This window comes from Wickerhamomyces ciferrii, contig 00212, assembly GCF_000313485.1.
Source record: "Wickerhamomyces ciferrii WGS project CAIF00000000 data, strain NRRL Y-1031 F-60-10, contig 00212, whole genome shotgun sequence".
Lineage (NCBI taxonomy): Eukaryota > Fungi > Ascomycota > Saccharomycetes > Phaffomycetales > Wickerhamomycetaceae > Hansenula > Hansenula ciferrii.
In genome coordinates, this window is record NW_011887528.1 from 46,521 (window position 1) to 60,223 (window position 13,703).

A 13,703-nucleotide genomic window follows, 5' to 3' on the forward strand; every position below is an offset into this window, starting at 1 on the left:
AAATAAAGTGATTGAATTAACAATGAATGTATGAACATACTAGTAAACTGATGTATAACCATTACTCATAGAAGTATACACACACTACAAACATTCAATTCAAAATCATAAATACCACCCTCATCAACAACCAATGCTCAACGATGTTCTTCACTGTCGTATGGAACAATGGGTAAGAGGATGTGATGTGTATTGATACTAGTACTCAAGTGTCTAGTCAATATATAACCAAATGGATCATAACTAAGAAGTCAAATAACACATTAAGAGCAGACTGGTAGTAAGAGGCTATGAGGAACCAGCCAACGATTGATAATTATAGTCCCACACTAAATATTGAATTTCACATATTAGAACCACAACTCATGGATGGCTTTAAACTAGAAGGTGTATTCATAGATCAAAAGGATACATTGTTTTCAATTGTTGATGGTTTACTGGTACAAATTATCAAGTTGTTGATTTTTTTTGTTCATTCCATGATTTCGCGAATTCCCATGTTTTGAATTAGGAGCGTGTCAAATCATCAACATGAACAAATCAACAACAAAGCATTGGAACTAGACTACTATCACCACAACACAATGGAAACCATCGACGTCCATTCCAAGTCCTTCGTCGTAAAGTGGATTCAGATACCGGATCATTCCACTGTGATTTTCCAATTGAAACCAATCAAAAGATCAATCAATTTTAGTATTTATAGATCATTAACTTCAGAAACTTATGCTTCAAATCAAAATTCACCTCATTTAAAACCAGTGGATGATCATCAACATGGTCCTAGTGGCATAATTGATGAATCAAATAATAGTTCATCCACTTCATTAAACAGGAAAAGATCAAATTCAGTATTATCTTTAGAAGAGAAATTAAAACAATCTTCAATGTTAAAATTTAATTCTTATGGTACTTTAAATGGTAATCAATTATTTAAAAATGAAATTAAAGTTGAGAAAGGTGGTATGTTTGCTTTTATATTTGATAATACATTTGCTAAAAGTTATTCCAAGAAAGTTTTATTCAATAAATTCTTTATTGAATCAGATAATGGTATATCATCAAGAAGACCAACTTTAACTTCTTCATCATCTTCAATAAATTTACCAAATCCTGGTCAATTACATCCTAAAAAGGGTCAATATTTACAAGGTTATCTCCTCAAGAAGAAGAGAAAAAAATTACAAGGTTTTACCAAAAGATTCTTTATATTAAATTTTAAATATAATACTTTAAGTTATTATATAAATGAATCTTCTTTGAAAACTAGAGGTGAAATGCCAGTTAATTTATCTACAATTTCTGCATTTAAAGATGAAAATACATTTATTATTGATTCAGGGATGGAAATTTGGACTTTGAAAACTTTAAATAAAGAAGATTGGGATAATTGGACAAATGCTTTAAATTTTATAAAATTTAATAGTAATGTTAGTACTGGTCCAAATACTGGTATAAGTAGTCAAAATATTAAAAAATTAACACCAATTGAATCACATGATCCACATTTAAATCCATTAGAATCAATTGATTTACAAATTGATAAAATTTCAAATAATTTAAATGAAAATGAAATACAAACCACTAAACTACAATTAAATGAATTATCATTATACGTTAAATCTCTATTATCACAGAATAAATCCAATGATCAAAAAGCACAACCATTTGCAAAAGAATTAAGTCCAACTGGAACTTCAATTTTCAGTCAAGAATTCTTTGATGCTCAAGATTTTAAAAATTTTAATATAAATCATGATAATAATATTACAATTGATGATAATTTAGATTATGATTATGAATTTGATGATTTAGATGATGATGATATTGATAATCATGTCATCTTATTACCAGCTTCCAATAACAATAGAAATTCAAAATTAAAATCTTTAAGAAATCCAAGTTTCCAAGTTGATGATGCATCAAGTTCTTCATCATCAAATGTTTCACTAACAACTGAATTAGAAACTTCTAAAACCCTTGATTTGAATGATGATAATGATGATTTAACTCCATTACCAATAAATGAAACTATTAAAAGAAGAAATGATATACCAAATTCAAATACTTCACCACAAAGTTTATTTACATTTTTAAGGAAAAACGTTGGTAAAGATTTATCATCAATTTCAATGCCTGTTACTTCAAATGAACCTATAACTATATTACAAAAAATTGCAGAATCATTTGAATTTACTCAATTATTAGACCAGGCTTCCCTTGAATCACAACCTGACGTCAAAATTTTAAAAATTGCAACTTTTGCTATATCAAACTTAAGTAGTTCAAGAGTTAAAGAAAGAAATTTAAGAAAACCTTTTAATCCAATCTTGGGTGAAACTTTTGAATTAATTAGAGAAGATTTAGGTTATAGATTTATTGCAGAAAAAATTAATCATAAACCTCAAATTTTTGCAATTAATTGTGAATCTTTAAATTGGGAGATTTCATTTTGTTTAAATCCCGAACAAAAATATTGGGGGAAATCAATGGAATTAATAAATAAAGGTATTGTTACTTTAAGATTTAAAAACTCGGGAGAAATTTATAAATGGCATCAACCAAATACAATGTTAAAAAATATAATGGCTGGTGAAAAATATACAGAACCAATAAATTCTGTTACAATTTCTTCATCAGTTGGTCTTAAGGCTATTGTGGAATTTAAAAAACCAACAGGTGGATTTTTCAATCAAGCAAAATCTGAAGAATTAATAATTAAAGTTATTGGTAATGGATCTAATCATCATGTCTTGGGGAAATGGACAGAATCATTATCACTTATAAATGATCAAAATAAATCTTCTCAAATAATATGGTCTGCATCTGAATTAATTAAAAATTATGAATTAAAATATGGTTTTACAAAATTTACATCAAATTTAAATCAAATCACATCAATTGAAGATGGTTTTATACCAAAAACTGATTCAAGATTTAGACCTGATGTTAAATCATATGAATCTGGTGATTTCAATAAAGCTGAAACTTTAAAATTACAAATTGAACAAAGACAAAGAGATAAAAGACAAGAATTAGTTGAAAAAAATCAAATACATAAACCTAATTGGTTTAAAAAAATTGGTGATGATGAATTAAATTATGAATTAATTAAAGGTGATCAAAGTTATTGGAATAAAAGAAAAAATCATGATTGGAATGATATTGAAGAACTTTGGTAATGACATCAAAGACACACATACATTTGTACACTATATATAAATATATAAAGCAATTAAAAAATGTTGAATTTATGGTTTATATCACAATGTACATGATTAAAATGGATCTTCATAAGGATCTTCTTCATCATAATCATCATCTTTTTCAAACTCATAAACAATTGCACCACCATTATTAAATGATTGAGCATCAAGAAATGGTAATTCAACTTGATCTTTTGCTAATTTTTGTTTATCACTTGTTGTTAAATTAAACGTAGTTAAACCTTTTAATAAATCCTGGGTATCCATGGAATTTCCTGAATCTAATGATTGATCAGGTAAAATTAAATTATAATTATGATTCATTGTATTTATTTCAAATTTATAATTTATTGAACGACCTGATTTACGACGATTAATTAAATTTATTTGGAAAATTGAATTATTTAAACCTTTAACAATGTTTAATTTATTTAAATTTAATTCTAATTCTTCTTCATCAAATTCTTTTGAATTTGGTATTATTTCAAATATTGATGATGCAATAAATGATAAAATCTTATAACTTGATGGATAATTTGGATATTTAACACTAGTTTCTAATTCTGGTAATGATGTATGATATGTAGCTAACACAGTTAAATTTGGTTTTATAATTGAAGTTAAAAATTGTGATAAAATTTCATTATTTATAAAATTAATTGAATCAATAATTATTAAATTTTTAACATTGGATTCATAAGTAGAATTAATTTGTTCAATCAAAGCTTTAGATGACATTTCATAAGCTTCAATGAAAACATTGGCATATTTTGGTTTATGAATTGTTTCAAATGATATATAAACTATATTTGTATCTTTTGGTACATTATGAATAAATTCTTTAATTAAATAATATGAAGATTGTGCTATTGTATCTGTAACTAATAATAAAGGTGAACTTTCTTTTAATGTGAATAAACGATTTAATAAAACTGTGGAACTTTGACTAACACCAGACATTTTAACAATTGAAAATTGATTTAATATTAAGTTATCAGTCAAAATGTTTAATACCCAAAAAAATCTCGATTTCAATTTTTCAGTGTGTACAATATTTCAAAATTTGACATATAAAAATTTAAATATCGGGAAATGTCCAAATCGGGTAAATACCCATTTCGGGACTGCTACTATAAACTATTTTAATTTTAAAATTAAAGCAAATTATTTCATTTATTTCATTGATTTATTGAATTTATAAAAAATATTATTAATATATTAGAGTCATAGCTATTTTGGGGTTTGTTCATTTCTTTCTCTTTGTTAAAATTGGTGAATTAACTGGAATTTGTCCCTTTGTAGGTTTTGAATATGGTGAATTAGGATTTGTTTCAAATTCTTTATCAGCATTATTAATTATTAAATCAATATCTTCATCAATTCTTTTAGAATTTATATTTTCAATAGCTTCTGTTAAATTTAAATTATAACTAGTATTTGTAATTTCCACTGGATTTGTCTCAGTTCCTTCTAATAATTGACTTAAATTACTTTTATCAAATCCATCAAGTAAAATATTCTGCTTTGTTGGACTTTGACCTCTAACAATTGATTCAGTTGGATCTTGTTGATATAACTTCTTAACATATTTAGTGATTTTCCTAGCTTGAAATTCCAGAACATCTTCATGATCAACATATAATTCATCTGGATGATCAAAATTAACACCATTATAACCAGATGGACCAATATTATAAAGTGAAGGATGGTAACGATGACTTTGGTGTTGATTAGCTTTATTATTTACATTTGCTGAGTTATTATAAACAAAAGATGTTTGAAAAGCATGATCAATTTCTAATTCTTCATCTAATTCATCGAGTAATTCATCATCATCTTCTGAATAGTTTGCACTTGAAGCAGTAACAACACCTGGATAGCATTCATTATACCAACCTGTTTGTAATTGACCACCTTCTATAGTGTATGAAGTATTTGGTACAAAATAAACTGGAACTCTTCTAATCCAATCATTAACTTTTTCCTTATGAGGCATATTTGGAGCACATCTTGGTTGAAATGTTGAAGGAAATTCATTTTGTTGAATATAAAGATCTTGTGGAGGTAAATATTGTGGTTGTGGTTGATGATAAGGTGGAGGTACTGGTGGATGTGGTGCACCAGGTGAAGCAATATTTGGATTTCTCAGATTATAAATAGATTGTGAATTTTTAAAATCAATGAAACTTTGAGGAATCATCTTGATATTTGATTTATTATTATTATTTAGTGGAGATAATAATGAGTTCCCATTTTGTTGATAATCAATTGGATCTGTATTGAAATGTATTGGAGTTGAAGTTTGATTATAATAATTTGAACCATAAATTTGATTAAAAGGTAAAGAAGCTCTTTGATTTTGACCATTACCAGGTAAATAAATTTTCAGAGTTGGACTTTCACCATAAATATCTTGGTATTGATTTGAAATCATAGCAGCAGTTGATTGATTTTGAGATATTTGACTTGTATTTTGATTAATACCATTATTTTGATCAACAGCAGAAACGTTACCTATGAATGGATTAGGACTTGAATCAATAGTGACAACAGGAACTTTCTTGGATGATTTATAATGGACATCATTAGTAATAAAATCTTGATCAGTATCCTTCATAATAATATAATCTTGAGTTGATGAATATGAAAACGAGTGTAAAGTGAATTCCTTTTAAAAGTCCCAAACCATAAGAATTTGCCTCCAATCAGCCAAACACACGATAAAAGTTGAGATTCAAATTCAAATTCAAATTCAAATTCAAATTCAAATTCAAATTCAAATTACAAAACATAATTGTTGAAATTGTGCACGTACTAGTTTGTGTCTTTGAATTAACACAACTAGTTTTTGTGTCAAGTGACTTATCATATAATTCTTTTTGTCCCAAATTTTTTTTTCATGTATCTCCGGTACACAGATAGAAAAAAGCATGAATACACGAGATTTGTAATGAGATCATAGGTCTACAATAAACTAATCAACGTCAATGATTGTATTAAAATTAAATTATATTATATTATATTAAAAATGTATTTCTATTGAAATGTTGTTTTGATGGTAATATTGTACAGGTTATGCTTTTTTTTTACATTTTGTTGTTCTGGATCAAATCACAGCACTCTAAATAAAAAGGTTGCAAAAACAGATAGAGCAAGACATACACAAATACCAGTTGGTCCATATCTATCATCATAATTAGCAACAACTTTAGATCTAATGTTAATGACTCTCCATATATAAATAGATGCTGAATATAAGATTGTTAAAACAGTTGTAATGAAAAATCCAACTGAAGCAGCTAATGAAACTTTATCACCATAAGTTAATAAACTTGTTGTAGTTGCACTTAAAATTAAAGCAATTGAAATCCAACTTAAAAATGTTCTTTCAGTTGCAAAATAAACTTTTGGTTCAACTCTAACTGGAACACAAATTTTTTTACCAGCTGGTGCAGCAAATTTTGATTCAAATACAGTATCTCTTGAAACTTTATAAGTATTTTCATCTGTAAACCAATAATTAAATTTATCTATAATTGGTTGTAAAATTGGTAATTTATGTGATCTTGATAATGATGATTGTTGATGTTGTGATTGACCATTACTTATTAATAATGGTGCATTTTCATTATTAGAATCATTTGCTTGTTGTAATTGATTATCAACTTGTTCAATTGAACCAAATTGAGTATTATTACCAATTAATTCTTCTTCATCCATATATTCACCACTTGAAGTATTTGTATTTGAATGATTATTATTTCTATAAATACCAATTTCATTTGGTAACATTGGTTTTCTAATATCAACATTCATTTGTGGTAACCAAAATGGAATTAAATCAATTCTTTGTGGTAATAAAGTAGCAACACCATGAATAAATTTTGAAAATTTTGGTACAGCTTCAACTAAATGTGAAGAAATTAAATTTCTAACCCATTCAGGAGGTTCTTGACCTAATTGAGTTTGTAATTTAACTTCTAAAACTGCATATGGGAATCTTTCAACATCTTTTGGAGGTAATTGATTAAAAGGCCAATCAACACCAATATCCATTCTTCTCCAATTACCATTTGTTCTATCAATACCATCAAAATCATCTTCTCTAACCATTGTTAATTCAGTATCTAAAGAGATACGAACTCTTGCATCACCTGGTAATTGGAAAGCAGTTCTATTATAAAAAGATCTAACAACAGGTCTTAATTTATCTTTTAATACAGTATATTGAGTTTCCATTGCTAAAGCTTCTAAATTTTCAATTTCTTTTATTGATTTTTTACCATCTTTTCTCATTTTTTCAAAAGCTTGTGGTACAGTAAATTCACCTTTCATAAATGAATTAACATGTTTTTCCTTCAAGGGGAATCTTGCCTTGACAGATTTTTCACCAGTCCAATCTTCTCTATGAGTTTTTCTTTCAACGAAAATAGTATCAGATGACATACCACCATACCATCTTAATCTATGAGCTTCAGCACCTTCATCTTTTCTTAATCTACCATAGTATAAATCTAAATTCTTATTATCATAATAAATAGATGTAATTGCAGAATCTTCTTTTTCAAATTCTTTATTAGTATTGAAAACCAAGACAGGTAAATGTTTCAAAATTATTAATTTTAATTCAGTAATATTATCAGGATGAACCCAATATTTTGTAGTTTGACGAACAAAATTTTGTTGGCCACCACCAGCGGCAGAATCACCTTTAACAGGATTACCTCTTGTTCTAACCAAATCATATAATGTGGAAATTTTAACAACCATTGAATCATAATTTTCTTTGAAAAAAGGTTTAGCATCTAATCTAACATGGAAAATTGGTTTTAAATTCCAACCAGTTTGTTTATCATGTTTTTTAATAATTTTTTGAAATCCAGTATAATTTAATCTTGTAAATTTAGCTAAATCATGAACATCAGCAATAACATCACTTAATTCTTCTTCTAAATCTTCAAAATCTTGTTCTAAAGGAGGAGTTTCAGAATCAATTAAATCAATAACTTCTTTAACATTTAATTCAGAATCTTTAATTCTTCTTGAAATTTCAGCACCTTTAACTTTTTGGAATGTATAAACTTTATCTAATTCAGCTTCAAGACTTGATAGAAAATTTTCTTCTAAAGCGGTTGACCAATTGTTCCCATTTGATTTTAACCCATTTTTCAACTCTTTCTTCAAATCATCATAACTAATATAATAGAAATTGTAATCTCTAATAAGAGAACTTTTCAAATGTTCACCAAACTTCATTGTATAGCTTGCTTGAGTGGTTATGTAGCAATATTGTTTAGCCAATGTTTAGCAAGTGTACAAACAAGAACAAGTTAGAATTCAAATACTTTCAACACTTTTCAATATTCACAATGGCTGCTTTACTGCTTTGAAGTTCCAACCAACAACTAATTGAATTTGATTGCAAATTGATCTTCTAAATTAAATTAAAATGGCTGCACTCTGCTCCACGTGGGTATAAATTAAATATTTTGATGACTAAGAATGCGACAGATATTATGTCATCAACCAGATTAGGTAATATTATCACCAGTGATTATGTAATAAAATACATTCTCCCAAAAAGGAAATGGTTATGATGACACTGCTCACTCGCGAAAATATTTTTTTATACTATACGTGATATTTATGGTTCATGATATTATGGTTCATGATATGGTTGGTCTATAGTTGTTCTATCAAAGAGTATACACAGTGACAAAATGAAGGTATGTGGGAATCATTGATGAATGTACAATCATTACATATTAACACCCCATCATAGGTTGAAATAGAGAGAGAAAAATTATTATCAAATTTTGAAGTAAATCAACATCTAATAGAGATTCAATCAAAAAATCAATGGTTAAATAATAATAATACAAACAAGAAAAAAAGAGCTTTTAATCCAAATTTAGAAGAAGTAACAAAGCAAACAACTTTTTATTTTGAAAATATTGGTCCTGTACCTCAACAAAATATTGAAAATATAACTCAAATGATGAAAGATTTATCAAAATTTAAATTAGAAAAAATTGAAAAATTACAAATTATTAATTCAGCTCCACAATCTTTAGTTACTTTATATGCTGTAATAGAAGAATGTGATCAAAGATTTAATGAACAAGAAATTGAAGAAATTTTACAAATTATTCAAACACATTTCCCACAACAAGCTGAGGATGAGGAAGAAGGTGAAGGTGAAGATCAAGTAATGGAAGAATAAAATGTTATTTTACCACTATACACATTTAACATTATTCTATGTAGTTCATCCCTTCAACACTCTTATTTACGAACACCACTAACAATATCATCAACTCTTAATAATAAACAAGCACTTTCAATAGCAGTTTTAATACTTTGTTGTTTAATAACTTCTGGTTCCCAAATACCATATGAATTCATATCAACAATTTTACCATGTTCACCATCAATACCAAATGTATAATCACCTTTAGCATGTTTAGCTCTTAATTGTGATAATAAACGAATTGGATTACCACCTGCATTTTGAATTAAAGTTCTTGGAATAACTTCAAATGCATCTGCAACTGCTTGATAAGGCCATTGTTGAATACCTTCAATAGTTTTAGCCTTTTCACTTAATTTAACTGAAACTGCCATTTCTGTTGCACCTCCACCTGGTGATAAACTTGGTTCAAATATAACATTACGTGTAACAGCCATAGCATCTTGTAAATTTCTATCAATTTCATTTAAAATATCTTTTGATGGACCTCTTAATACAACTGTACAAGCTTGTGGTTTTTCACAATTTGTTAAATATGAAAAATATTCATCACCAATTTGTTCAACTTTAAATAATCCACATTTATTACCAACATCACTTTCACGTAAATCTTCAATTCTATTAACAATTGTTGCACCAGTTGCTCTTGAAATACGATTATTATCTGATTTTTTAACTCTTCTTAATGCTGTAACACCACCTTTTAATAAATAATGTTGAGCTAAATCTGAAACACCCTTTTCTGTTAAAACTAAATCTGGTTTAAATTGTAATAAAGTTTCACATAATTGTTTAACTTGTTCTTCTTCAATTTCTAAAATTCTACTCCAATCTTCTTCTTTTGTAATTTCAATATTTGTTTGTGATTCACCTTTTTTATATTCTAATGGACAATCTAATAAAATAATTCTTGGATTTTCTATATATCTTCTCATTTTTGGATGTGTAACATCTTTATTTAATAAAACACCTTGTAAAACTTCACTATCTTCAATTTCACCACCTGGAATTTTTTCAATACGAACATATCTTTTTGTATCAATTTCTTTATGACCAAATCCATCATCAATTAAAACAGTTTTAACAGCTTTTAAAGCTAATGAACACATTAAATCTGACCATTTATTAACATATTTTGTACCAATTGATGCACTAATTAATTTAATCATTGCATTTTCATTTTCAATATCAATTGGTCTTGAAACTTGATGAATTATTTCTAAAGCATCACTTAATGCTTGTTTTAAAGCTTGAATTATAATGACTGGATGAATATTTTTTTCAATATATGGGAATGTTTGTGCAAGAATTTCACCAGCTAATATTATAACAGTTGTTGTACCATCACCAACTTCTTCATCTTGAGTTCTACTCAATTCAATCATGGATTTAGCAGCTGGATGAGCAACATCAATTTCTCTTAAGATAGCATGACCATCATTAGTTAAAACAATACCACCCATAGGATCTAATAACATTTTCAACATGGCTTTTGGACCTAAACATGTTCTAATGATATCTGACACAGCTTTGGCAGCTGTGATGTTTGAAATTTGAGCTTGACGACCAGTCTGTCTGTCAGCAGAGGTATTCATAAACACAACAGGAGCTTGCATTGTGTTATGATAATAAAAAAGTTGGGTATCTTTAGATGATCAATCAATTGTCAATTGATTCGCCTTCCAATATTATTTTGTATACGTTCGATCTCAAAAGCATTTTTTTTCCAATGTTTTTTTTTTTTCGCGTTTTCAATTTTCTCGACAACAAAAGTCGGAATTTAAAATGAGTTCCGAGATCAAGTATATTACTTTCAAAAATACAATGGTTTCATAAATTTATAATATAGAGATTCGTGTATTATAGGTAGTGATATAGGTGGTGCTCAAGTTATTTTCCTAGAACTGCTTTTCGGTGTTCTTCAAGCTCTATGTAATCAGTGCAAGTTTTGTTGAGACACTTTTGTTTCCAATAACCTTCCATTTCTGAAATCTGTTCGGATCTCCCAAAATCATAAATAAACACTTCTCCATCATCTCTACAAGCAACATTTCTAGGATGAATATCACCATGATGGAAACCTGCCTTGTGTAGATTATCAATTTGGGTTTTCCATGATTTAAATTGAGATTTAGTTTTAGGCTTGTTAGCAGCAAAATCAATATAATTGTAAGCGATATGATAACCTTGATAAATTCTACCTTCCATTGTATTAGCTAAGACTTCTCCATGACAATAAGCCTGGGTAGTATTTATGATGAAATCCTTTTCATTATTTTTAAGAGTTGCATTATAACGATAAATACCTCTCAATGTTTCCACTTCATTATCATAATCAGCTTTTGCAATTTCATTAATTGATTCCAGAGAATCGAAATCTTCAATATTCCCAAGAGTATATCTATCAGCTTCTGAAAGACCTGTGGCAACATAATCACCAAAATAATTGTGTCCATATATTTTCAATCGTGCAATATTACCTTGTAAATCATAAAACTTCCAAAAAATCTTTTCTGTTCCTTGCTGGATGATTTGCTTTGAAATCTTATTTGCATCTCTTTTGGATTGCAATTTGTTGTCTAATAATCTTAAAAACATATTTTGAGGTAGAACAAATTTCACACATGCGTAAGTAGACATATTTGGAATAATCAAACTATCATCTAAACCTTTGAAGCGGAACGAATCTTTAAGATCAACAAACCACGAATTTGAATAATGTGAATGGTTGTTTGATTCTTTTGTGGATCTTGCAATTCTAGTTTTTTTGGGTAAAGTTTCTGATATTTTCTCAGTACTTGGCCTTTTGAGACCACTCAGACTCTCAGAATCTATATTAGTTGAATCATTAATACTCTCAGGCTCTTCACTAGCGGAATGTGACGATAAAGAAGGTAGGTACTCGGTTTCTTCTACCATAGAATTCAACAAGAATTCTCTGAAAAAATGCATCCAATCTTGATTTTGTTCATTCATTTTCTTTGCTTCATTAAGTTTCAAATAATTTGAATATTCGTCCAAATTTAATAAACCAAACTTTTGGAAAATTCCATCAAACGTAACAAGAGCAAATAGACCACACAAAGATAATTGTTCTTTATCAAATGGGGTTGTACTGTCAATAAAATGTGATTTCACAGGTGCTTTCAACGTGATCCATTTTCCTTTATTTAACCAGAGATCTTTGTTTTTTTCATGAATAGGCAATAAGCAGAGCCTAGTTGTGACATAATCACTTAGAATGAATGAAGAATTCCCTCTCAACAGAGTACAAATCATAATTTTTTTCAAAATAGATGAAAGCTCATTCGCAGGAAATTTATCTGGTCTTATAAATTTGCCCAAGCGTTGGTCCCTAGATTCTAATGAAAGAATGGAAGTTGGCAAGTCTTCTGTATCATGTTGGTTTTTTATCACTATCCCTAAATCCTCCATGATATTACCCAGCGACATTTTTGTATTGTCTTGCAGCTTAAATTGTATACCAAAAAGTTTGGAAATATCTTCGGTGGTTAAGTTCATTGGTGCAATATTGGTGCTCAAGTATTGTGGAATCCCACGTATTTGCATTAGCTCTGAGAAAAAAACAGTTATAATCTTTAGTGAAGACGAAATCTTTGATTGACCCACACATTCATATTGTAAGGATCTAGCTGATATACTATCCCCATGGGATCTACCAATAGCAGAAAACAAATCATTGTTTATGTCGAAAAGCTTACCTCGACCTTCTGCAGTTGCTAAAGTTTCCTCAACAAATTGTTCTAAAGCTACTGCATTGCTTTCAAGTTCACTCTTTGAAATATCATCAACTTGTTCAAAATTCAAGTCGTGGAGCTCATGTTGAACAAAAGTATCTGGAGTGGTAAAATTACCATTTAAATCACCATCAACCCCACATATATCAACTAACTCTGGAATGATAAATGCAATCTTGTAAAGTTTTTTTTGATACCAATTCCCATTGAGCTTTTCTTCTTGAATTTCCATATAACTCTGTAGTGTTTCTTCCTTGACATTAAGAAGAGATGGAATGAAGAAAAATTTGAATATTGTTCTAATTTCTGAATATTGCAACTCATTAGTATTCGGAGATCAAATAATAATCAATAAAATGTTTAACTCACTATTCTGAAATTCATGATCATTATATGGATTCAAGTGATAATTGGATGGATCATCTACTGGGATTTCATTAGAAATTGCAATTCGTTTTCTTGCCAAATCATGGAAAGAGCTATCTGTGA

The 13,703-nt window shown here is 28.3% G+C and overlaps 7 protein-coding genes across 7 annotated transcripts; 2 read left to right on the top strand and 5 right to left on the bottom strand.

Annotated features, from left to right (window-relative positions):
* Positions 1-584: 584 nt before the first annotated feature.
* OSH3 (oxysterol-binding protein related protein OSH3) lies at positions 585-3,182 on the top strand (the record flags this gene model as incomplete). Its single annotated transcript, XM_011274019.1, has 1 exon — positions 585-3,182. The coding sequence occupies one exon, from the start codon at positions 585-587 to the stop codon at positions 3,180-3,182; it is 2,598 nt and encodes an 865-aa protein (XP_011272321.1).
* A 96-nt stretch (positions 3,183-3,278) lies between these two features.
* Positions 3,279-4,166, bottom strand: IKI1 (Elongator subunit IKI1; the record flags this gene model as incomplete). The annotated part of the gene is made up of 1 exon (XM_011274020.1): positions 3,279-4,166. The coding sequence occupies one exon, from the start codon at positions 4,164-4,166 to the stop codon at positions 3,279-3,281; it is 888 nt and encodes a 295-aa protein (XP_011272322.1).
* Positions 4,167-4,452: 286 nt separating this feature from the next.
* On the bottom strand, positions 4,453-5,823 carry BN7_5415 (uncharacterized protein; the record flags this gene model as incomplete). Its single annotated transcript, XM_011274021.1, has 1 exon — positions 4,453-5,823. One exon carries the CDS (start codon positions 5,821-5,823, stop codon positions 4,453-4,455), a length of 1,371 nt encoding a protein of 456 aa, XP_011272323.1.
* A 494-nt stretch (positions 5,824-6,317) lies between these two features.
* VTC4 (Vtc4p) lies at positions 6,318-8,462 on the bottom strand (the record flags this gene model as incomplete). Its single annotated transcript, XM_011274022.1, has 1 exon — positions 6,318-8,462. One exon carries the CDS (start codon positions 8,460-8,462, stop codon positions 6,318-6,320), a length of 2,145 nt encoding a protein of 714 aa, XP_011272324.1.
* Positions 8,463-8,655: 193 nt separating this feature from the next.
* RPC17 (DNA-directed RNA polymerase III subunit RPC17) lies at positions 8,656-9,429 on the top strand (the record flags this gene model as incomplete). The annotated part of the gene is made up of 2 exons (XM_011274023.1): positions 8,656-8,679; positions 8,989-9,429. 2 exons carry the CDS (start codon positions 8,656-8,658, stop codon positions 9,427-9,429), a joined length of 465 nt encoding a protein of 154 aa, XP_011272325.1.
* Positions 9,430-9,491: 62 nt separating this feature from the next.
* On the bottom strand, positions 9,492-11,072 carry CCT3 (chaperonin-containing T-complex subunit CCT3; the record flags this gene model as incomplete). The annotated part of the gene is made up of 1 exon (XM_011274024.1): positions 9,492-11,072. The coding sequence occupies one exon, from the start codon at positions 11,070-11,072 to the stop codon at positions 9,492-9,494; it is 1,581 nt and encodes a 526-aa protein (XP_011272326.1).
* A 274-nt stretch (positions 11,073-11,346) lies between these two features.
* Positions 11,347-13,446, bottom strand: BN7_5419 (uncharacterized protein; the record flags this gene model as incomplete). The annotated part of the gene is made up of 1 exon (XM_011274025.1): positions 11,347-13,446. The coding sequence occupies one exon, from the start codon at positions 13,444-13,446 to the stop codon at positions 11,347-11,349; it is 2,100 nt and encodes a 699-aa protein (XP_011272327.1).
* Between the last annotated feature and the right edge of the window lie 257 nt (positions 13,447-13,703).